Source organism: Gymnoscopelus microlampas (assembly GCF_963454915.1).
Source record: "Gymnoscopelus microlampas genome assembly, chromosome: 9".
Lineage (NCBI taxonomy): Eukaryota > Metazoa > Chordata > Actinopteri > Myctophiformes > Myctophidae > Gymnoscopelus > Gymnoscopelus microlampas.
Window position 1 is genome coordinate 35,880,774 of NC_139946.1, and position 23,848 is coordinate 35,904,621.

General features: G+C 41.9%; 2 protein-coding genes across 12 annotated transcripts in view; one reads left to right on the forward strand and one right to left on the reverse strand.

Annotated features, from left to right (window-relative positions):
* Window positions 1-379: 379 nt before the first annotated feature.
* Window positions 380-23,848, forward strand: part of dock7 (dedicator of cytokinesis 7) — a 66,937-nt gene continuing 43,468 nt past the window's right edge. For 10 of the 11 annotated variants that reach the window (XM_084067479.1, XM_084067482.1, XM_084067485.1 and 7 more), the window contains exons 1-14: window positions 380-514; window positions 5,991-6,090; window positions 7,726-7,901; window positions 9,722-9,790; window positions 9,949-10,078; window positions 10,361-10,573; window positions 11,260-11,345; window positions 11,449-11,515; window positions 12,040-12,189; window positions 12,579-12,659; window positions 12,891-13,053; window positions 14,139-14,281; window positions 15,002-15,095; window positions 15,489-15,651. In XM_084067479.1, coding sequence (XP_083923605.1) covers window positions 477-514; window positions 5,991-6,090; window positions 7,726-7,901; window positions 9,722-9,790; window positions 9,949-10,078; window positions 10,361-10,573; window positions 11,260-11,345; window positions 11,449-11,515; window positions 12,040-12,189; window positions 12,579-12,659; window positions 12,891-13,053; window positions 14,139-14,281; window positions 15,002-15,095; window positions 15,489-15,651 — 1,673 coding nt within the window. In that variant the 5' untranslated portion in view covers window positions 380-476. Of the gene's footprint in view, window positions 515-5,990; window positions 6,091-7,725; window positions 7,902-9,721; window positions 9,791-9,948; window positions 10,079-10,360; window positions 10,574-11,259; window positions 11,346-11,448; window positions 11,516-12,039; window positions 12,190-12,578; window positions 12,660-12,890; window positions 13,054-14,138; window positions 14,282-15,001; window positions 15,096-15,488; window positions 15,652-23,848 lie in introns of those variants that run through there. The other variant, XM_084067489.1, reaches the window with a different exon arrangement.
* angptl3 (angiopoietin-like 3) lies at window positions 18,144-22,326 on the reverse strand (the record flags this gene model as incomplete). Its single annotated transcript, XM_084067394.1, has 7 exons — window positions 18,144-18,328; window positions 18,606-18,878; window positions 19,769-19,864; window positions 20,195-20,308; window positions 20,606-20,714; window positions 20,954-21,064; window positions 21,796-22,326. 7 exons carry the CDS (start codon window positions 22,324-22,326, stop codon window positions 18,144-18,146), a joined length of 1,419 nt encoding a protein of 472 aa, XP_083923520.1.

Genomic DNA, 23,848 nt, shown 5'->3' on the forward strand with positions numbered 1-23,848 from the left:
TAAAAGTATGCTAAACCTACCTCATTCCTAAACGTAACCTCAGTAAAACTATGCTAAACCTAACCTTATTCCTAAACGTAACCTCAGTAAAACAGTGCCAAACCTAACCTTATTTCTAAACGTAACCTCAGTAAAACAGTGCTAAACCTAAACCTAACCTTATTCCTAAACGTAACCTCAGTAAAACAATGCTAAAACCTAACCTTATTCCTAAACTTAACCTCAGTAAAACTATGCCTAAACCTAAACTTATTTCTAACTTTAAGAATACAAGAACCGCTGGGGGGCGAGCGGTCCACGAAAAGAAATGGGGGCGGGCGTGTTTTGGGGCGAGGGTTCCGATTACCGTTCTCTTCCCTTCAGGCTCCAGAGAGAGTAACGTAACGTTCCAGTGTGAGTGGACTGGAAAGCACAGGCTGCCTGCCTGCTGTGTTGGGAATCTAGTTGCAAAATAAAACACATCAGCGGCCACTGCCATGGCTGAACGCCGCGCCTTCGCCCAGAAAATCAGCAGGTAAGGACTCCGGGGTCCCATTCCCCACATGGAACACGTTATATAACTAACATGAGATGATCAATGTGTCGCGTTTGTGCTTTGTATATGAGCCCCATTGAGGGAATTCCTATCCTAAAAGGCCCTGTCTGTCGCAGGCACAGCCTAGTAGCCGAGTTAGCCGCCTGTGCTACTACTACCACCAAGGATGCTCAGAGTGACCCAACCCAGGCAGACATTCATGCTATAGTTGGCTGCTTTCTGTCTGGATTTCTCCTCAGTGTTTAACAACAGACAGTGATCTCTCATTGCGATACGGTAGCTTGTGATCCACTGACTGGCCACACAGGGAGTGTTTATTATTCAATGATGATGATTGATGGTGGTCCCGATAGGTACCCTACCCCTGGGTTGGGACAGCTAGCTATCCTGCATTGCTAGCCTTTAGCCAGCTGGGATGTGGCACTGGTAGAGATATGGTTGGTGTTTATGTTCACTATAAGCTGGTTGACATTGATGGAGATCAGAGTCTGTCAGATGTAGCCTGGCTGGGAGTTAAAAGTCTCACTCCAGCCATCAAATGATCTCATCTGTTCCCCCCGCCCCCTGGATAATAGGATCAAAGTAATCTCTTTAACAAAGGGCTTTGTGTGTGATTTTATACAGATGACTTTAATCTCATTCAAGGGTGAAGATCACAGTTTGACATGCATTGTTAAGATGCACGGTTACTGTAGTAGTGTACAGGTTTGCAGTAATGCCTTGCTTCAGGTAGTTTAAACATACACAATGCATGATCGACCACAGTTGTCAATACTGAGTGACAATGATTTCAGTCAAAGCTATTGCTACAGACTCTGTTAAATGCCAAGACATTCAAATCAATAACATTGTGCTGGTGATTAGGGCTGGGCAATATATCAATATTATGTTGATATGAGAATAGATAAAGTCTGGGATTTGGGATATTCTATGGTAATGAGTGTTGTCTTTTCCTAGTTTTAAAGTCTGCACTACAGTAAAAGTGATGTAAATTTCAGAGCATATCTGACTGTTACGGCTGTTCTATTACTTGACTTTACTGAAATATTGCCTGGTGACAATCTCTTTGTATACATATTTTGTGAAAGTAGCAATAGTCACCCACAATATCATCACAATACAAATGATCGAGGTATTTGGTCCATATCACCATAGCCCTGCTGGTGATGCAGGTGTGTGAAGTTTTCTTTGTTCTTTGTAGTGACAACATCTTATAGGGGCTGTCAATGTTTTTGTTTTCCTCTGGCAATACACACACACACACACACACACACACACACACACACACACACACACACACACACACACACACACACACACACACTTGAAAGCACACTATTTCCTGCTCAATGAAAGAAGACCTTATGTCTTTACATAAGAAGATGATGATGCATGAGGTTTTGAACATCTGCCTTTAATTTCTTTCACACTGAAAGAATATAGTTGGACCCAAAAACTATGGCAGTCTTTTCATGTGTTCTTGTGAGATGGAGTTTGACGGAAAGTTATTTTCCTCTTTCCTTAAAGTTTCACTTAATTATGCACATTGCTGTATGATAGGTGTAGTGATGATAATACAGACTTTGGAACCGTGGGCTATTTTGGCTAGTTTTGTGCGTCACTGTTGTACGACAATGTATAAAATAGGGCTGAAGTGGATAATCAGACTAATCAATTTAGTCAATTATATTGTATTTACTTTTTGTGTCAATTACTTGATATAGAAAACAATTGAAAAATTATTTGAAAAAGTGATTCTCAAGTAATGGAAAAATTAATCGATCTAAAAATTGGTACAAAAATAATCTATAGTCGCAGCCCTAGTTTGTATATTTAGACCAATCACACAGTTCATTCCACTTTATGCATGACGTCTAAGAATTGCATGGCCTGGTGTAATTTGCTGTAACAAAGAACAACCACACTGTTAACAATTCATTGCATCAGTCCCTGGCTTACAATGTGAGCAACAGAGAACAGACACACCTAGGGTTGAACATTTCCCGGGATATTCAATGTGTACATTTCCCAAATGTACCATGTCATATGCAGATAAAAACGAAACAAATCTTTTCTAATTATCATAAGCAGACATACAGTAGTTGACTCATTCAACTTTGGAAAACTACAAAAATATTCCCATGAAGTCCCCGAGCGAACACATACACATACACATACACACGCACACGCACACGCACACGCACACGCACACGCACACGCACACACAAAACCTCTCAGGCCTCCATATCCTTTCTCGTCTTTACAATCATCATCTTCACCAACCAAGCTTGTTCAGGATAGTTCTGTCTGGCACAAAGAGCCTGAAGTTTGCCCCAATGGCCAAAATGTTTTCCAACTCTGTCATTGGTCAGTATTGCGTGCCTTGGTGTGAGTGGGACCAGAACATCAAATCAACATCAAATTATCTGTGTACATGTGATGGACGAGTGTGTTGCTGAATGCAGTGAATAGTTACAATTGCATGAAATGGGCATACTTTTAACCAACCAACGAGCCGAAACGGACTTGAAGAAGATCCATTTCGGTTCAAAACATTTTCTTGAAATAAAGATGTACAATAGTTTGGTGTGCAGGCTCTACCTCCTTAACCGTAATTCCACCCATGATGTGCATATACGTAGTTGGGTATCCTTCATACTTTTAACCAAACCATGCAATCTAGTATTGCTATTAGCTAAGTTCACTATTAAAATTATGCACATTTCCAAAATTCCCGAGTTTCATTTCCAGCTCGTGGCCTTTTGGCAACTCTACAAACGTACAAAAGTCAACAATTCATTGACAAAGTAGTAAGTACTAACCAATGACTAGTTATTGATAGCTAAAGCTGTGCCATTATTAGTGTGTGTGTGTGTGTGTGTGTGTGTGTGTGTGTGTGTGTGTGTGTGTGTGTGTGTGTGTGTGTGTGTGTGTGTGTGTGTGTGTGTGTGTGTGTGTGTGTGTGTGTGTGTGTGTGTGTGTGTGTGTGTGTGTGTGTGTGTAAAATAGTATAGTGTCCAGTATGTTTAGCAAATTCTTGGCTACATCTAGTGGTTTTGTGGGAGGGGCAGGCAAGGAATCTGGAGTTGAGTAGTGGGACATCTGTGATTGCTGTGATATACAATATCCAATACTTCTCTAGTTAGTTAGTATCATGTGGTCAGACCCACCATATTAACATCATCAATTCTAGTGACAGAAGGAACTCTCAATCACAAGACAGTATGTACCATGTCCTGGTTTTGCCAGGGAAATAGTCAGGCAAGCCTCTAATTGGCTGGGCGATATGAAAGTCTATGGTTGGTCTAAGGAGGTCTGTGGTTGCTCAATTCATATGTCTGTCACAGTCACACATTGTTTTTGTCTTAGGGGGCAGTCCATACCAACTTCTCAATAGTTGTGCCCCAGACATTGGACATCTATGTAATTGTCTGGCCTTTGCAAGACTACACTCAAGTATGCTTATGCTACTTAATCAGTTTAGGAAATGCACTTGTGGTTGTCTACTTGGCTTCAAAGATATTGTGGTTTGCCACAGGAAAAAAAAAGGGAAGTCTGAATTGGATACACTAGTGTCTGTTGACTCCCAGCATAAGAGATGAACATATTTCACACACTATGTCAATAAAATAACTTTAAGAACTCACTGGTTGTCCAGATGTGAATTGTATCAACTGAATCAAGATGTCACATGTTTCAGTATTTCATTTTGCTAGTCGTTTATACACTCATTTGTGGGCTTTCATGATCTTAAAAATCCAATAGCTTGTTGGAAAACATTGCTGTTTTGTTGTTGCAGGCTTCTATAGGAATTTGACAGTTATTGATATTCTTTTAGGATGAAAACCAAGAAGGCTGTTTGCCTAATGAAGCTATTCCTCCTCCTGAGCAGTGACCAGTGCTAAATAAAGGTCTGGTTGGAGGCATTGCGAGGACAGTGGAATGTGTTTGTCGGTTCAGCGCTCCTGTCTTTTGTCGCTGGCAACGACGACACTGCACTGCAGAGGCCACCGGAACTCTCCTACATCATCATATTTTCCCTGAGCTGGGAAGTTGGGCTGGCCAGCTTTTCACTTCTGCATAACATTTTGATGGCCTCCACAAAGTATTTTTAGTAGCAAGAACTTTTGTGTCCATTGGTTTAGATTTATCAGACATGACCTCAGCACTAAAATGCTGTTGTGGAAAACAAGTGTTACGTATGTAACTGCAGTTCTATCATTCTCTGGAAGAATTAAATGGAACAGGGACTGGCAGTGTTTTCCTCCGGTAGGGATTGGGATAGATAGATGGGATAACATATAGCCTGTGAAGAAGAAACATCATGGAAAACAACACTATTTTTTTTTTTAAGCAACATTTTTCACTATTGATGACCACAGTTGATGGCAAATTTGCTGGATCCTTGTTACTCATGCAACATGACCATGACAAGTGGCCCTCTTCGGCTTTAATTTGTTATTTGTTTGTGTCGCCTTGGGCTACTTGCTGTGTTGTTATTTTGTTCAAGGCAACAGCTTCTGAGTGGGTCTGATGGTTGTTGTGATTTAAACGGTGTGTGTGCATGTGTGGTTGCAGCGGAAGCTGCAGACAAAGCACTTTGTGCTGATCACTGGGGTCCATAGGTTTTTATTTGTTTCTCTCCTTTCCCTGGGTGTAATATATGACGGTGTCGGAGGTGACACAGTAAGGCCAGGAGCAGGGTCATGGGGAAAGCCCTCTGGGGACATGAGCCACAATACTAAATGTTAGCCTTGTCTACAACAGAAATGCACCATGCTGTCTAGTGTCTACCTCAGCTGCCTGTTCTTGTGTGTTGTCTAGTGTATTTACGCTTTGGCCTTGTTGGAGAACCCACCTATTCCCAGTATCACTGACCTTCTTAAGAGCATTCTACAATTCAGTTCAGACCTTCAAGGGCATTGGTTCTCAAAGTGGGGTCCGGGGACCCCCAGGGGTACTTGAGGGGGTTCCAGGGGGTCCCCAGCTAAATGATGGATAGAAACCAAATGGACCCTTATGGTTCTGTAACTCTCAGAGTTAAATTAACATTGATTTTACAATATGAATTGGGGTCCCAGAGGTATAAATGCCATTAAATGGGGGTCCGTAGCCTAATGCATGTTAAACTGGGGGTCCTTGAAATTAAAATGGTTGGGAATCACTGCTAGAGAGCCATAAAAACCTTCTCTTATTGGGGTCCCTGGCTTATCTTTTCAAAAGGGGGTCCGTGCGGTAATAAGTGTCAATTTGGGGGTCCTTGACATGAAAAAGTTTGAGAACCACTGTTCAAGAGGACCTTAACAAAAACAATCGCTATAACTTTACTTTTAAATGCAAGTAGGCATAAATGAACAGATAAGGTGTCCTGAACTATAGCCATGATAACAATGTGATCTTCTGTTGCCTGAACTCTCTTGTGTTTCTTCCCCTCCTCTCCTTCTTTCCTTGGCAGGACTGTGGCAGCAGAGGTGAGGAAGCAGATAGCAGGACAGTATGGTGGCTCACCACAGCTCCTCAAGAACCTCAATGTGGGAGCGGCAGCCAGCAACGCAGTGAGTAACGTTAACCCTAAAGAGATCGGGTGGAGATAGATTTGGTTTGTAATGATTGACCATCTCACTTGGCTAATTGCACATTTTGAAGCAAAGATGACATGCGTGAATCTATTGGATTTAGGGCTGCAATTATCGATTATCTTCTTTGGAGATTATTATATTGATTCCTTTTTTTGATCAATCAAATATTCTTGAAGTGTGTTTTGGATACATTTTTTAAATGTTTTATTATTCTGATTAACCACTCAAGCCCTCGTTGTACAACTTTTTGCCATTTTCTAAGCTGCACATACTTTGCTGTCGATAAGCTTTTATTAAAATTGATTCTTTAAAAAAGATAATAGATTAAATCGATTTGTTTGTTGAACTTAATTGGAATGTCATCCTCATATCTCAATTGATAACTCAGCCCCCTACAATTGACCCACCCCTCAAGTGGAATCTAGAGCAAAATAGCCTCCTTATTGGTGCTCAGATATTGATGTCTGTGGCTGATGTCTCACTGATGTGAGAGTAAAATCTACTGGCCATTGGAAGTACAGTATAACTGCACCATTATGTTACAATACAGCCTGAAGAAGTGGAGTGATTCGTCATTTTATTTGCATGTGTCAGCTATCCATTTACAGACCTGTTCATCACATCCCGTCTCGCTCTACTGGGGTGTTCTCAGGGTCAACAGTGTTTGGTTTCTCTGACCAGTAATTGTTTTTAAAGGGCAGTGCCAATTGACCTCCAGCAGCCCAGTGCCAAAACAACCAGCCTGATGCTGAGCCCAGAGAAACAAACCCCCTCCTCCTTAATTAGGCTAAAGCTGCCGTTTAATTAAATTGTGGAGAGACTGTGTTTGTGTTCTGAATTCCTTGGTGGAGAGTCGGATATGCATGCGTGCTCGTGCACACATACAGTACGCTTAACTAAACTAGCTGATATAAGGTTACACGTGGGTGCTTCAGTTTAGAAATGGTCTAAGACACAAGAAACCATGAGTCTATGTTTGAATAGGCATACATGCTAGGGCTTGCTATTCTGAGTCTTTGTATCAGATTGGGTGCATTTCAAAAGGCCTGCCCGTATCAAATATATGGCTTCCTTTGAAAATATTTCCTTATTAGATTTGCACATCATACCTTATGCCATAAGGCTTATGGCCCTTCAACTAAGATCAGTTACTCTGTCAAAAGAGACTGATGGTTCTTGAGTTGGTTTTGTTTTTATTATGATGATGTTTTTGTTGATATGTCTATTGTCTATGATTTTCATGTTGCCATATTTGGTAACCATTTAGAAAAGCAATAAGCCACACAAGACCATGGTTTGCCGCGATTTTAGAACAGCTAAGTGGGTTTTAGGCCTTCTGCTCCATGTCAGGCCTAACAACACCTCATAGCTGTTAACCCAAGGTAAACCAGCCTCATGTGGCTTATTGCTTTGCAAACCCGTGCAGTACTGGGGTCTTCAGTATTATCTGGCTATTTCCATAGCCAGATTACTAATGATAGTGTGCATATATTGTGCATAAGGTCATTTCTCCGATCTCCACACATTCATGTCAACTTAACCATCCCTTCATAATGGTCAATCTGTCGCTCTCTTTCCTACTCGATTTGTCCCCCTCTAACCCCCTTCCAGGTTCCCCTCACAGAGGCAGTGGAGCCAGTGGACTTTGAAGAGTACCTCATCACTCACCCTCCTATCATTGAGTCAGGTCCCCTCAGAGACCTGATTGAGTTTCCACCGGACGACATCGAGGTGATCTACACTCCCAGGGAGTGTCGCACCGTGGGACAGGCTGTTCCAGAGGAAGGGTAAGGTCACTGAGCAACTAAAGGGGGTCATATCAGAAAACTACACTCTTCCATCATACTTAAAAAGAAGAATCGTAAAAAAAGCATTATGCTTTAATTAAAATATACCATTTTGATCGGAAACCATATACGTCAGTTCTAATAAACAATATTTGTGTCGATGGATATGAATAATATCCGTCACAGACAATGTGCATATGACAAGGAATGCAAAATGGAAGTAGGAGGGATCAAGAACAGGTGATTAATCTGAACCTCAATGAATATCCAGGCACGATGTAGCATCATGTTGCTTGGACCTTATTTGTTGTTTATTCAGTTCTTTATTCCTTGTGGCCCATAGGGCAGGAGCCTATCTCCTGTTTCTGTAGCGTGAGGTGGCTTGATGTACAAGTACACCACCTGGACATGACGTTAGTATGACACAGGGATTTACGCCCAATCCAACGCTTGATGCTGAGTACTAAGAAGGGAGGCATTGGGTCCCATTTTTATAGTCTTTGGTACGACCCGGCCGGGAATTGAACCTCGACCTCCCAATCTCAGGGCGTACACTCTAACCACAAGGCCTGGCCACTGAGCAGGTAGTGGGTGTTGCGTACTTCTTGAAAAATGAATAGTCGCAGACCCTGTAATAACATATTGCATACTCTGTTTGGTTGGAAAGATGAAGTAAGCTCTGGTTAACACGGCCCCAGATGCTTATGAACAGCCTGATGTCAGCTTTGTGTGTCCCAGAAATGAAGGCGGTGGTGGCCAGTCTGTTTAACCTAGAAGCATATAATCCAAAAGTAGCTATTGTTTTTAGGTTTGTGTACCAAAAATATACAGCAGGTTGTCCTCAATTTACAATGACAATTTCGATCATTTAGCAGATGCTCTTATACAGTACAGAGCGTCTTAGAATAAGCAACCTGATCACCGCTCTCAGGAAATGCCCTCTCATCATGTAATCCTATTATATATCAATCGATTTGCAATTGACACTGATCAGAGAGCACTAGTTGTCCTTGTGCATTTTCAAATGGGCTTTTTTTCATCTGGTGAAACCTGCACTTCAGTGAAAAGAGAGTGGGATATTCCTGCAATCTGTACCGAGTAGAGTAGTAGTAACTCTGAGGACCCCCTAGGGGTCCCGGACCCCCTGTTGAAGACCTCTGCTCTAGACCTACTGCACATATAAACAGAGCTACCTTTAAACACATTTTAAATCTGAGGCTTTTTTGTACACTAGTTAAATAATTTTGAGAGAAAATGCTGCTAATTGTCCCAAAAGTGACTGCAAAAGATTGCTGCTATTTGTACCCTGTATATATATCATGTATATAACGACGCTATGTGACATAGCTCTGTTTGTAACACAATTCTGTACCCCTCCAACTGTATATACTTTCCCCATTTTTCTTAAACTGTTTTATTGTATTTTGACACTTGCTTTGGCAATGTAAACATATGTTTTCTCATGCCAATAAAGCTCCAAATTGAATTGAATTGATATTTTGCCCCACTATGGCTAATGGCTTTTAACATTATTGAATGCCTGGTGGAGTGAAGTCTGTTTAGTATGGATTTTGAATGCCTTATTTATATGCCTTTATTTATTTATCCTTTCGGCATTTAATATGAATTGTGCTCAGGCTACTTAAACAAGCTTGTTTTAGTTGTTTAACCACTTATACTTCCTTCTACAACGGTGCTGCGAGACACCACCATACAAATATAGGCTTAGGCTTTTTGAGAATGTGTTATAATGTAATGCCAAACATAGGGACACATGATTGAATGTGGTTCAAATGGGATTGTTCCTGTGTGTGTTGCAGGGACACTGATGCCCATGTCAGAGACTGCGTCAGGTCCTATACTGAGGACTGGGCCATCGTTAACAGAAAGTAAGGCTCCTTTAATCAACCACTTCCTTTCTCCTTCTGTTATGATTTTCATTTTCTCTTAAATTCTACATGAAATAATGTAGTAATGATGAGCATTTTCATCTCATCTTATTCATTCAAATGCACGAAATATGACAGGAGATATTGTTTTTTATCAGATACCACAAGCTGGGTACGGGTTTCAACCCCAATACTCTAGACAAACAGAAGGAACGGCAGAAGGGCCTGCCTAAACAGGTGTTTGAGGCTGATGAAATGCCAGACAGCAGCAGCTACCAGGATGACCAGGTATGACATCACCCTGTGGACGTGTCTATATCTGAAGTGAATACAAACGTTTACTCTAAACCTCTGTGCAGTTATTGGCACTATTAGCAGTAAATAGAAAGCAACACATTTCCAGTCTGTAAGTAACGCATCAATCAAATTTGTCTTTGATTTCGATTCAACTCGGTTCAGAATACCAGATTGTAATGTACATTTTGTTTGGCTATGTCAGACTTAATGGGTGCAGTCCCAAATGCCTAACCCGTGTGTATGGATTTTGTGTTTGTGTTTGTTTCCCATCAGGATGAGCTGAAGCGGCGGTCTATGTCCATAGATGACACTCCCCGGGGCAGCTGGGCCTGCAGCATCTTTGACCTGAAGAACTCCCTCCCCGACGCTGTCCTTCCCCATCTCCTCGACCGCTCCCCCAACGAGGAGATCGACCGACACAACGAAGAGCAGCGCAAGGCCCACCGCCATCGCGAGCTCTTTGCCCTGCACCCTGCCCTCGATGAGGTACACACCTCTGTCTCACCCGGCATCTGTACTACTTATCCCTCTGACGTCAAGAATGTCAGGCAGAACCTGTCAAAAAAGGAAAAATCGGAAAATAACGTATAACTATAAATATATAAATTGCTACAACATTCAGTACCAATAAGCTCAATAATCCAGCCATGTCAAGAACTAACCGCTTGAGCATCTTGACCTAGTTTCTGCATGATTTATGACATGCTATAACATTCATTACATAACCATACACTACTGTATATTATATCCTGTAGGATGGCCAGCCAGCATGATGATCTCTTCACACTCTTCTCAATGTTTTATTTTGTTGTTTTTTTGAATTGGCCTAATATATGGACACTGTTTTAATATTTGAAAAATACATTTTAGTCATTTCTTAGTTCATACAGTTTTTGCTACACCAAATGAATGATGCTGATTATTGGTTGACTTTGCAAATACCCCTGTCCTAGTTAAGGGTGCAATGAAAATGATTTGTAGCCATAATGTAAGGATTTTTCTTTTAAATGGGTCTGTTCTAGTCTTTTATAAATACAATGGGCATGTCTCTTTTTCAATCTTATGCAAAGCATTTGATGAGCCACTGATTGTTCAGGTATCAGTCTTCATGTATCCTGAGAATCTCTGTAATTTTAACAATCTGCTCTGTAACTGTCCATGTGAATGTGTAGGAGGAGCCCATTGAACGTCATTGTGTGCCTGAGGTACCTAAAGAACACTTCGGTCAGAGGCTACTCGTCAAGTGCTTGTCCTTGAAGTAAGTGGGAGCGAGCCTTTTTCTGAAAAATAACCCTGTTAGCTCTGCACTCTTTTTAACTGCCACTTTCTGCTGACCTACTCCCCCCACCCCCCCCTCGAAGGTTTGAGATTGAAATCGAGCCCATATTCGCCAGTCTGGCCTTATACGATGTCAAGGAGAAGAAAAAGGTAAGCTGTTGTGCTTTCCTCAGTGCCTTCCCAGCCCTGAGTTGTTGGGTCACTCCTGCAAACCATTAAAGTTGTTGGGAGGCCAACAAGAATTAGATGAGTGGGCTATAAAAGTTTATGTTGTGATCCTCTTATCCTTGTGCGAATGTGGTTAAATCATGCACTAGTACTATGTGTCTATCTGAGAAGCCCATCCACATTTTGCCCCCATCCCCCTCTTCATATCTGACAAACACTAGAGGGTAGCAGTTGCCATTACGAGTGCATCTCCCATATATACTACTCTGTTCAAGTGCTCCACGGTTTCACATGAACTCCCCAGTACATCATATAGGGAAGTGGACTATTTTTCACTTGAACGTAACGTACCATATGTGTCAGCCATCATGATAGGGGTGGGGAATGAACCACACTTACAAAGCCATGTTCAAAGTGTAGTGCTAGGTGCACGTGTGGGTTTTGAGCTGGGTGGTTGCAATTCTTAACATTTTTGTTGTTGACTATATGCATATTTGTCCCTTTAGATATCTGAGAACTTTTTCTTCGACCTGAACTCGGAGCAGACCAAGGCGATGCTGCGTCCTCACGTTCAGACGGCGGCCATCTCCACGCTGGCGCGTTCCGCCATCTTCTCTATCACCTACCCCTCGCAGGATGTCTTCCTGGTCATCCAGGTCAAAACTTCATGACATCATTTCCTCACTCTTTCTCTTTCTCACACAGATTATTCCTGAAAGTGATTGTCAGGAGTAATAGAATAAGTAATGGTAAAAGAAGTCCTCCACAGAAAACAGTTTTATATATTGCATGCAGAAATAATATATCTGTACATGAATACATAATATGTATGTATACTATGTACTACATAGTATACATACATATTATGTATATTCAGTTTTATTGGGGGGTGTGTGTGGGGGGGGTATTCTGCAGTGTAACTTATTGAAAGGCATAGCTGTTTACAGGTATGCGGTGGATATTATACAGTGTTAATTTATCCATTTGTAAGTCAGAGTGAGGATTTAACTGTATAGTGATGGAGATGTGTGTGTCTTGTATGTAGCTGGAGAAGGTGCTGCAGCAGGGGGACATTGGAGAGTGTGCTGAACCCTACATGGTTTTCAAAGAGACTGATGCTGCCAAGGTGTGTTTCTGTCACTTTTACATACTCCTTGATCTCCAGTATCTTGAAGTTGTGCACTTGCGTTGTGAGAATGTAGATCAGTTATTTTTGGCTAAGAGATTTGGTATTGGTGGAAAAAAGCGGTGCAGTTGCAACTCAGGTCCGTTTTACTAAGTATGGATTAAGAAACGGTGACAGTCAGATAATTAATAAGTGGGTAAATGGTTAATTGTTTGTCCTCCGCCGCTGTAGAACAAGGAGAAGCTGGAGAAGCTCCGCGGCCAGTCGGAGCAGTTCTGCCAGCGCCTGGGCCGCTACCGCATGCCCTTCGCCTGGACCGCCATCCACCTGATGAACATCGTCAACAGTGCCGGCAGTCTGGAGAGAGACACAGAGCTGGAGATGAGTCTTTCGGGTCAGTTTGAACCACTTAAACCGTATATACTGTATTGCACATTATTGTTGTGCCAATTAAAACATTTCCAAACCGGTCTGATGTTAAGATTCAAACCAGACAGAACCAGTGATACCGATTACGACCACTTGGAGTCACACTTTTCTTTTAAAAAATGCAACGATACTTTTTTCATTCCCCTCCAGTTATCAATACCCGTTGTACTTCTTATCAGAGCACTTAGTGCAGTACCCATTATCATAGCACTTGCAGGGCAGTTTATGATGTCGATACTATGATGACATATTGATTACATGAGGGATCTCCATACATGGGCATAAAAGGGACACAGACAGACGGATAATAGAATATCTCAATATATGGGCATAGCATGGGACGCAGACAGACTGGCAGATCCAGAGATACTTGGATTTTACTACTATGATACTATTGTTATTGTAGTATCATAAAGGTAAACTGACAGAAGGAGACTCGCTCACTGCATGGAGGTATAGGAAAAACTCCTTAGACGAGACTTAAAGAAAAACATTTTTCTTTATTTTGTGATGCCCATAATGTGCTCGGTGCTCAGTGGATTAAAAAGCAAACGTTTCAGTCCTCCCAGGACCTTCGTCAGTGCTATAATGTTCTGTTCTTTATTGTAGTATCATAAATTATCATTGTCACATCACTGGATATTCAAACGCAGGCCTGGCAGTCATGCATTAAGCTCGTGGATACACTGACCCAACGGTCTTTTAAGTCGTTATCTACAACAAATAACGGCGAATAAGTCATTTGAAGCTATTTTGAGCGTGACCCTTTGTGTTTGATGAACCCCTGACCTGGCGAGGTCAGACTTTGAGTAGCAAACATTTTGTAGTCCGGTAGATTCAGAAAACCTTACTATCGCATTTACATATGTGGGACATGCAATGATGACGCAAAGACAAAAACAACCTATAGAAAATAACTCTCAACCACATTAATCCTGGCGTCCCTACTTTCAGCATGTCATTGTACGCAACATTTTCGATGCACAACACCACCATCATACGGCAACGTCTAAAATAGGGAGTAATTGGTTAACGTGTGTGTATGTGCAGAGAGAAAAGGCTCGTGGTCTGAGCGGAGGAACTCGAGCATCATGGGAAGGCGTTCCCTGGAGAGGACCACCAGTGGAGACGAGTCGTGCAGCCTGACCGGCTTCAGACCAGCCACACTCACTGTCACCAACTTCTTCAAACAGGTCCACACAAAGAACACGCACAAACGCACTTATTTATGACTCCAGCCTTTGTATAGCACCGGCCATTGGGCAGACATATACTGTATAAGTCACAGGAGCCTGGTGGCTCAGCCAGAGTGTGAGGGACCCGGTGTTCGAATCCGACGTCTTGCATGCCTCTCCTCTCTCTCTCTGCCCTTGATTTCCTGTCTCTCTACACACTAACCTGTCTGAAATGACAATATAGATGTATGGCATGCCAAAAAAAGAACAAAGTCACATAATTGCACACATACTGGTTACATAGTAACCGCTCTAAAAGAGCACCTACAGGTGGCTGCAAATTGTAACTGGCTCCTGTAAAAAGTAAAAAGTCTAAGCTTATCACCGGTAATGACCCCCCCCCTCCAACTGTTTAGTGTAAATATCTTTCTTTCTTATTACTACTCGTATATATGATGTTCTTTTTGCATATTATCATATATTACTATTTGTCTTTAAATGTCTCGATGAATTGAATACACAGGACCTTAATAGAAACAAGCCCTGAGGGCTTATCTGGGTTATCCTTTTAGCATTCTTTTGCATAAATCTGTGCCACCGTGCCTTGTTTTTGCAAACTGTTTTTTGCAAAATAAAGTATTCAATCGATCAATCAAAAAACATAAACACCTCATACAGTACGATGCACTTTTCCATTTTGTGGTGAAATCTTTTTTGATCCAGTACATGTGTTTTTAGGAGGGGGACAGGTTGAGTGATGAGGACCTGTTTAAGTTCCTGGCTGACATGAGAAGGCCATCCTCCGTGTTAAGGAGACTCCGACCAATCACAGGTAGTGTCAAATTGTCACATGGTTACACTAAATATTCAGTATTATTAGCCACTACACAGAGAAATCCTTATTTTGAATTTATCAATTTGAAACATTTTCAACCTAAATGCCATTGTTGTGATGTGAGGAGATCAATAACATATAGTATCGCAACAAACCCACCAAAAAAGGGTCTGTACACGCAAGTTTGCATTCTATAACATGCCGCGGTAGAAAAGCAGCTGATGCATTTGGTGGGTTTTGTATGTAGTAAACATGTAGTCCAACTCTATTGGATCATTTTTAATTCCTCTTGTCTTCCATTCCTCTCCTCCTATGTACCTTCCTTCTCTCCATACTGCTTCACCTTCCTCTCCCTGTCTCTCCCTCTCTCTCTGTGTGTGTCTACCACAGCTCAGTTGAAGTTGGACATCTCTCCAGCTCCAGAGAATCCCCACTACTGTCTGACCCCAGATCTTCATCAGGTCAAACCCTACCCAGACAGCAGAGTACGGCCCACCAGGGACATCCTGGAGTTCCCTGCCAGGGACGTCTACGTTCCCAACACCACATACAGGTAGGAACAGAATATGAAGAAACATACTGTATGGATTTCCTTTGAGTTCAGTCATATTACCAACATAAAAGCATTCATTCTGAAGTTAACTCGCAGTGTAGTGTGTAACCAAATTGGTTACATTTTTACACTCAGATTTTTTAGTGGATACATTAACACTGAGGATTTTACTGTGTAGGGTAGGCTGAATATAAGAGACCATTTGTAAATTTTTTAAGCAGGTCCGCTTTATGAATAGATTGAATAGGACATGATACTGTTATGAAATCTCTTTTGAAGACATTTAGAGATTTTCTCCATTTAAGATTAAAAAAAAAACTTTCTTAGAGGTTATATTTTATTTTACTTGATCACTTATTGTACAATCATTTGGTCCAGTCATTCTAACACAGCAAACGCTATCACTCTCATTAACCAAGTGAATGAAAGGCACTATTTAATCCAAGGTAAATCACGTACACTTAAAAAACAACAACAGACAAACTACCAATTAAAACTTATTCCTTGTGTCTATCCAGCTGGCTGCTGGTAGCCTCGCCTCTGCCTGGGGGACTGAGTACATATTCAATCTGCCCAGTTGCTATTTTCATCAAGGTCATTGAGAAGAGAGGCCCTTTATCAGGCAGCGTTGACATGGCCTTTCTGCCTCAGGCCATGTTTGTCTGCAGATAACCAGGAGCTTTCCTTTTGTAGATTAACTCATGCTAGCCCCTAGTAGCTCCTCCACAGAGTTCCAGGTTATGAACACAAAGCAGAGCTTTGGTGTGTTATGGATTTATATAGGCCAATCTGTACGCTTCCAGGTTTGTTGCACTGGAAACGTACTATAGTTCTAGAGCACTTGTGTGTACTTACTAGTAACCTGACATTATCCCACATGTCTTCCTTTGAGAAGTTCTATAGGCCTTGAAATAGGAAAGTCATTTTGATACAATTTAAACCAGGGAACCAGTCTTTGCAGGATGTGTGTCCACAGAAGAAATATTGTTTTTTCTTGTGAAACATCATATAGATTGTGTGTTGACATAACCATTGAGCTGATGTGATGTAATCGTGTGCACTCTCCAATATACCCACGCACGTGTAAGCCAAGCTTATATTGGGTCAGTCTGTTGCCATTTGCTTGCTTTGGACCACACTCCTGAATAGTTGCCTATTTTACTGACGCATTTCACCTAATACCTCAAAGGAAGCATTCAATTCTTATTCTCTTTAGGAAATAAGTCATACAAAGTCAATGAACCCATTGTAAATTAGCAATAAATAGCTATGCTGGCCTTTGTGTCAAGTGAAACAAATGTAGTAAGAGTGCCATACATTTTATCATTGAGGTTGTTTATTTGTCTTCATAAATATGGGTTATAAGAGCACATAACAATCTGACAAGTTAAAGTCTTGAGTCAGAAACACGTGTACAGTACACCTGGGTATGAAGTGTAGACAAGAGTCAATATGACTCACTAACGTAGGAACATACAAGGACATGACCAGTTACCTGTTACTATACTAGCATAACATGTAAAACAGTATGAAAAAGTATTAAATACATTACACAGTAAAAAAAAAGGAACAAAGAATAAACTAAGCTTGCTAACATTGTGTAGTAATCCTGCAGAAACTCTGATCTCTTGGTACAATATTTGAAAGCTGATAATGACTCTCACATAAAAAATGATTCAGGACCCTGCTCAGACAAACTGTCGCTAATGCCATTTAAAAATACGATCTAATATCAACTTTCTGAGAAACATACTCCATGGAGATGTAATGTTTCTGCACTATATAAACGATTTGCATAATATAAATGGTTTATGTAATGTAACTTGGTGAAGTTTGTCCATTGAAGAAACATGCAATACAGTTTTCATGTTGCACAGAAACAATGCAGCATTAAGGACCTTGGACAATTGATGAAGTCATATCATGCATTAAGCTCATTGAAGTGCATAGTCGAGCATTTTCATTTATGTGATTTCTCCCTTCAAATTTTCAATTTAGTATAGTGCTATACATTTTGCAAACATTATTGAATCAAGATGCTGATATGGCCCGAGAAATGTTCTCTTTCATTTTGTAGACATTTCACAATGCTATACTATTGGGACTCAGTGGATCAAGCGCAATAGGTTAATGACCTGGCTGTCTGTTATAGTTTCATCATTGTGACAGTTCAGCGTTTTCTTGTCAGACATAGATAAGGACGTTGCTGCCTGGTTACCTTCTGGCCATTACATCAACCTCTGACAGAGTGGTGTGATGGAGTAGTCAGCCTGATGTTGTAGAGCATTTGACGTCATGGATATAGGCTGTGCCTAAATTAAAGGCAAATGATATACTCCAGTGAAGTATAAATTGGCCCTAAGTCGGAGAGTTGAGTCTCAAAGTGTGACATTTCCGTGCAGGGTGTTGTTTTTTGGTCAAGGCTATAATCATTGTCTGTGAAGCAAGCAGGAGGTGTGTCTTAGGAGAAGGGGGGGGGTATGGCGTCAGGTTCAGTTGAAGCTTCCTGCGATGGGGGCCGGTCGTATAGAGATCCTGGTGGTCTTGAGGGAGTACGAGTTCCCCGTGCCAGGCTTCCAGTGGATCCCCTTCCTCTTCAAAGATCGGCCTTTGGCTCCCAGCCACACATACCTCCCATTCAGGTTGGTGTCTCCGCAGGCATTGAACCACCAGCCACCTGCCAAAAAGGTTTCACATGAAGCAAACAGATGTGGAAATGTTTTCCTTTGATGCATTGTCATCACATTGTCCGTCTGCAAGTGTGTGATGCTGTCTCGGTGTTATGTTTCAGATCATCTACCGTACACTTAACCAATAATACCTACAATAACAATAATACCTGTGCAGGGGTTCATTACAGTGATTATGTGTATGATGACATTATTGCTAGGTATAAGCCGGTGGTTGTATTGAATAGATAGCTTACATTACACCGTAGTGACATCAGTCTTTACCTGAGTAGCTGCGGGCGCAGTTGGAGTCTTCATGCATGTCATTGTCTTGGTCCTTGGTGGAGAAGCTCATGCCACTGTGGCTGGCCATGGCATCAGGCAGGTCCCCAGAGATGTAGCTGAGGTGGAGGGTGTAGTGGGTGGAGGGACCCCCCAGTGAGAACTGGTATTCAGCCCAGCGCCTCTCATCCTTCCAGTCCTCCAGCTCAACACGTAGAATAGAGGCTCCCTGTCCAGCCAGGCTGTGGATCTTCTTTAAACCCAGCCAGAGCTCTCCTGCAAAACAAATGGATGACTTTAATCACTTAATAGAAAAACGTGCACACACGCACACACTTACGCACACACAGAGTTGCAACCATTCGAAACACACATGTTTTTCTTCATGCATGGATTTAGGTACTAATGAGTGTGATATGAGATTCCTTTGTTGAATCAGAAGATGCATGTTTCAACACTTGCTAACTTGTTTTCCTTGGCCTGCGGTAGCATGCTACAGTCAACTTTTTGACGTAATAGTCAGGTCATGCGCGTTGAAAGAAACTGACACCAGAGAATTCATAGCTGCAGGAGCTGTCGCTGTATTGGAATGTTGTCTGACTTTCTACCTTGGGGCTGCAGTTCAAGGCTGGCTAGCATTACAGAAAGACTGTTAACTACACAAACCCCAGCGTCCCTAGAGGGACTGTAGAGGGGGAAAAAGGAGGGGGCCAAGTACAGGCCCTTGGCCCATTGACCACGGTCAGTGAAGTATGTAGGGTTTAATTGGTCAAAGGCAAAGCTCTCAGCATAGTCGGACAATTGAGGAAGTCAATCTGTCACCTGAGAGCTGATATGCTACCATTACTGCTTCCCGTGGCTTTTCCTACAGGAAATGTTTAAGAACAGTGTCTGCTTCCTTTTTGTTGTCCTGACTTCCTAATGGCGTTTGTTTAAAGGATTATAGTACACAGACTGTGATAGTCAGACGTGTGCTCTTATCTCCAGCCTTCAGAACTTTACTTAAAGCTGTATTGATTATCTTTACTGAATGACGGGATAATAATTGTTGCAACAAAATGTTTTTCCCAACAATAAGCATTGTTATGAGACTTGATTTTGGCCTGCTAAACCTCAACTCAATTTCAAATATAAAAATAGAAGAAAATAACAATAACTGCACTCACCTTCCAGGTCTCCAAAGCCCTGCTCGTACTTTTCCCATGTCTGATCAAAATCCACTGAACCATCGACTCTTTGCTGAATTACTGTCCATCCTCCATCTGTAGGGTATTATGGCAAGTGCAATTCAAGTTAGATGATTGTAGTAAACATCACACATAGACACATCAACCAATGTCCTTTTAGTTTTTCACAGATAAGGAGACTGTATCTTCGTTGTGTGCCCTTTTGGATAACCTGTTGTACTCTATCTAGCTCGATAACCATGCTAACAGTTTAGATACTGTGTCCATTGTAAGTCGCAGTTCTGAAATACTAACCAATTGTCTGATAGACATAGCTGTTGCCAAGAGAAAGAGAAAAAACGGAAGCAATGTTTTGCTGTTGTTACAGGAAAGCCCATAAGATGGATTGCCTTAGTCTAGGCTCACCTGAACTCATATCACAGTAGACACTGAATGGCTGTGATTGGTTTGGCTTGATAGCATAAACACTGCTGTTTCTCTGTCCTCTGTCAAACAGCTCGCCGCAGTCCACGGGAAGATCTGTAAAACAGAAAAAACATTGAGAAGGATATTGTAAGAAATGTGTCATCCTCTAGCTGATAAAACAGACAGTAGGCTGCTCCCGAGACAGATAAAAAACAGCATGCCTTAGCAAAACAAACCATGTGGGCCTGTAAAGTGCTCTTACTATAACATTGATTAATGCTTAATTTATACAACGTTGTACGACAAAGTGGATATCAGGCTTAAGGGTTATACACTATGTCAAATACATAGGAAATGCTACACGTTTTTCTTTCCATTTTTGGAATGAGTTAGTGCACAGGCTTCTCTTACCAATTGATTCCAGGTCGGTGGAGTTTGCTGTCAGATATTCAAACATGTCAGGTGCCTCTGGGTCTGACTCTATCTTGTCCATCGTATCTTGAAAGTTGTCATAGGTAAGCTGCAATACAAAGTAGAAATAAGCTCATGCTGATGCTAACACTTGCAAATGACTTTCATCAAGCAATGCTTTTGTGAATTGCAACTGGTATTCCAGTCAGACAGGCTGTATTATGTGCACAAACAGTACTACAGCATAAGAACACTTACTAACAGATTGAAGCAGTGCACACTTTATCTCGTGCAAAACCCACGGCTTCTGCTTCTTGCATTACTTAGAAAAAAAAACATGTCACCAACCTTGTCCTCCAGGTTTTTAATCTTGCTTTTTTGGTGGTCAAGCTGATCGTGCTGCTCCCTCACAGCTTTCAGCAGTTCAGTGATGGTTCTCTCCTGAGACTCAATCACCTCCTGAAATTGAAAAATTAGCGTTAAACATCAATACCTAGCTTTTAAGAATGTATTAAAACATAATATTTTAATGCATTTTTTGTTACATTCAAGTTAAATCTGCACTATGTAACTTTCTTCTTCTACCCCAGATTCGAACCCAGTTTCCTGCGCAAGTGCTGACATGTTTTCCATTGAGCTATTAGAGCCTGCCTGCTTGCTCAGGGGATAAATTGAATGTTGACCATCAGGTAAAGAATTGTGTCAGATCCTGTGTCTAGGTGAGACATGATGCGATCTAAATGTCTCAATAGAAGAGCAGGGAGACAAAATACCACCACCCTAATTATATAAGTTATATTGTATTAATATACGCTACCATACAGATTGGACAAAATGTCATTTTATTCATGAAAACAAAGTGAAATAGTGCCGTTTTAATATTGTGTAATTCGTATCTTCTTTTCCTTGTTGATTGTACAGTCTGAAATCTGAAAGTGCATTTCCAGGGAACAAATCGATAGCTGACTATGTTCAAATGGGAAACAAATGTGCTAATGTAAATGTTTGTGCCTGTCCTGAGTTTACCTTTTAGTAACTGGATCTGAAGGAAAACTGAACAGAAACTTAGTTTATCCTCAAACCATCCGGCCATGTCAAGTATGAATCAGCCACCGTCCAATAACATTTGACATCGCATACATACTCATTCTACTGAAGAATGGCCCACACTACTGCCAGTGGCTTCTCACCTTGAGCGATATGATTTCGCTGAGTTGTTCGGCGGGGACCATGTTCTTCGACAACCCTTTGAGACTCTCCTCCAGGCTCCCCACCTTGCTCTGCAGCTGGCTTCGCTCCTGCATGATACCGTTGATCTTGGAGTTGATCTCCAGCGACAGGTTCCGGATCTCCTCGTTGTTGGCCTTCAGGAAATTGGTGGTCTTCTTCAGCTCCTCCTCTTCCTCCTTGATCTCCGAGGTGACCACAGACAGTTGGTAGAAGGAGCGGTCGAAGATGTTGAGCTTCTGAAAGATGTCGTTGATCTGGGCCTTGGTTTTGTGGACAAACTCCCGCAGGCTCTGGCCCAGCTGGAGGAGGCCGTTCGCCAGCAGACGCACGTCGTCGAGCATGGCAAAGCGGGACTTGGCCTCGGTCGGGCTTGGCACCGCGGTCAGGGTCTCGGCTGGCATGGTAGGGTACTCCTCTCCACCTGATACGTCCAGAGTAGGCAGAGCGGCTGTGAAGCTGGCCAGCAGCAGCAACATGCACAACGCTTTCATTCTGGAGCCCTTGGAATGCAAAGTGTTTCCTTGTTGCACTTTTTATTCACCTTCCTTTTGTCTGTAACTGCTCGTATTTTTCCACCACCACTTACAATGCACTCTCTCTCTCTCTCTCTCTACTCCTTTCTCTCTTTTCTTTTCTTTCTCTGTCTCTATGTCTCTCCCCCCTATTTCTCCTGCTGACTACTTCTGTGTCAGAATGATGTGAGTGCAGCAGACTGCCCTGTGTTATATACTGCCCTCTCTGTGGAGGAGGGGGGATTAGCTGATCATTAAACCCTGCTATGCTTTAACTGTGTACCCCCCCAAATCCCCCCCAGAGCTCCCCTCTCCTGAACAAACAAATCACAGCAGTGAGCAAATAGCACATACACCCCTCCTCTCCCCCACTACCACTTTGAACACACCCCAAGCCCCCCCACCCCAACATACCACACCCTACCCTGGTCTCCATCTGTGGTGCTGAGCTTTAGCTGATCAGCAGAAAGCCAACAATGACCATCATGGTGTTTTTGATGGATAGTATTAGTCAGTCTGATCAATCTCAAACCCCATAGTCACATACACTCACACCTTGCGTTGATTGATAACGGTCTGTGTAATTGATGCTTGCAGGTTTGATTTAGCGTCTTGCTGAATCAGCCCAGCATCATTCTCCCTCTCTCGTGCAGCTCACTAGATCTGACAAAGTGGCACTGGTAAGGTGTGTGTGTGTGGAGGGTGTCATCTGCACCAGGGTTACGCTGGTGGGTGTGAATGATGTTAGGAAGTTTGGACAGTGTGGACTCATCATCTTGGTTTTTATTGTCCAGCCAACCCCTTTTTTCAGATTTGTCATGCAATTTTCCATAACTCACAATCCTCCAGACATGAAATGGTGGATATATATACTGATTTGCTTGCAGCTTTTACACGGGTCGTTGGCGTACACTGAGTCCGGTCATAAAAAATATTTTTATGGGGAACTCTTAGTCAGTTGTTTCAGTTGGCCGTCTAGCAAAAGGTTTCAACCAGACTCAGTACAGTTCAAGACAAATTGTGATTCTCGTCACTGCCATGGTTGCAATTTCAGCTCTATAATCTGTAGTGCAATCAGCCTTTTGCTTTGTGAGCATCTTCTGTTGCCCTGACAGCTAAGCTTATTAGAACGCCTGCAATAATCTTATGTCTGTTGAGCATTGGATAATTTCGAAGACCCGTAAATAGAGAGTATGGCTACAGTACAACAGTGCCTTTTATTACAATCTTTGGGAATTCTCGTATTTATGGTGTACCACAATAACCCACAGTCAAGTTAATTAGAACATTTGTGGTTACAAGAGAGGATTACTTCACTTAACAACGATGCAGACATGCCTGCTGTGAACCTTCGTGTGAAAGGAGCAGAGAAAGGCAGTTTTGTACAGGAACTTTGGATGCTAAGAAATATTTAGTTGTTGGCTGTACACATGTACAGTATCTATGACTTAATATATCTATGAATACAATTGTACTCCTTCATGTTGTTGCCAGGACTATT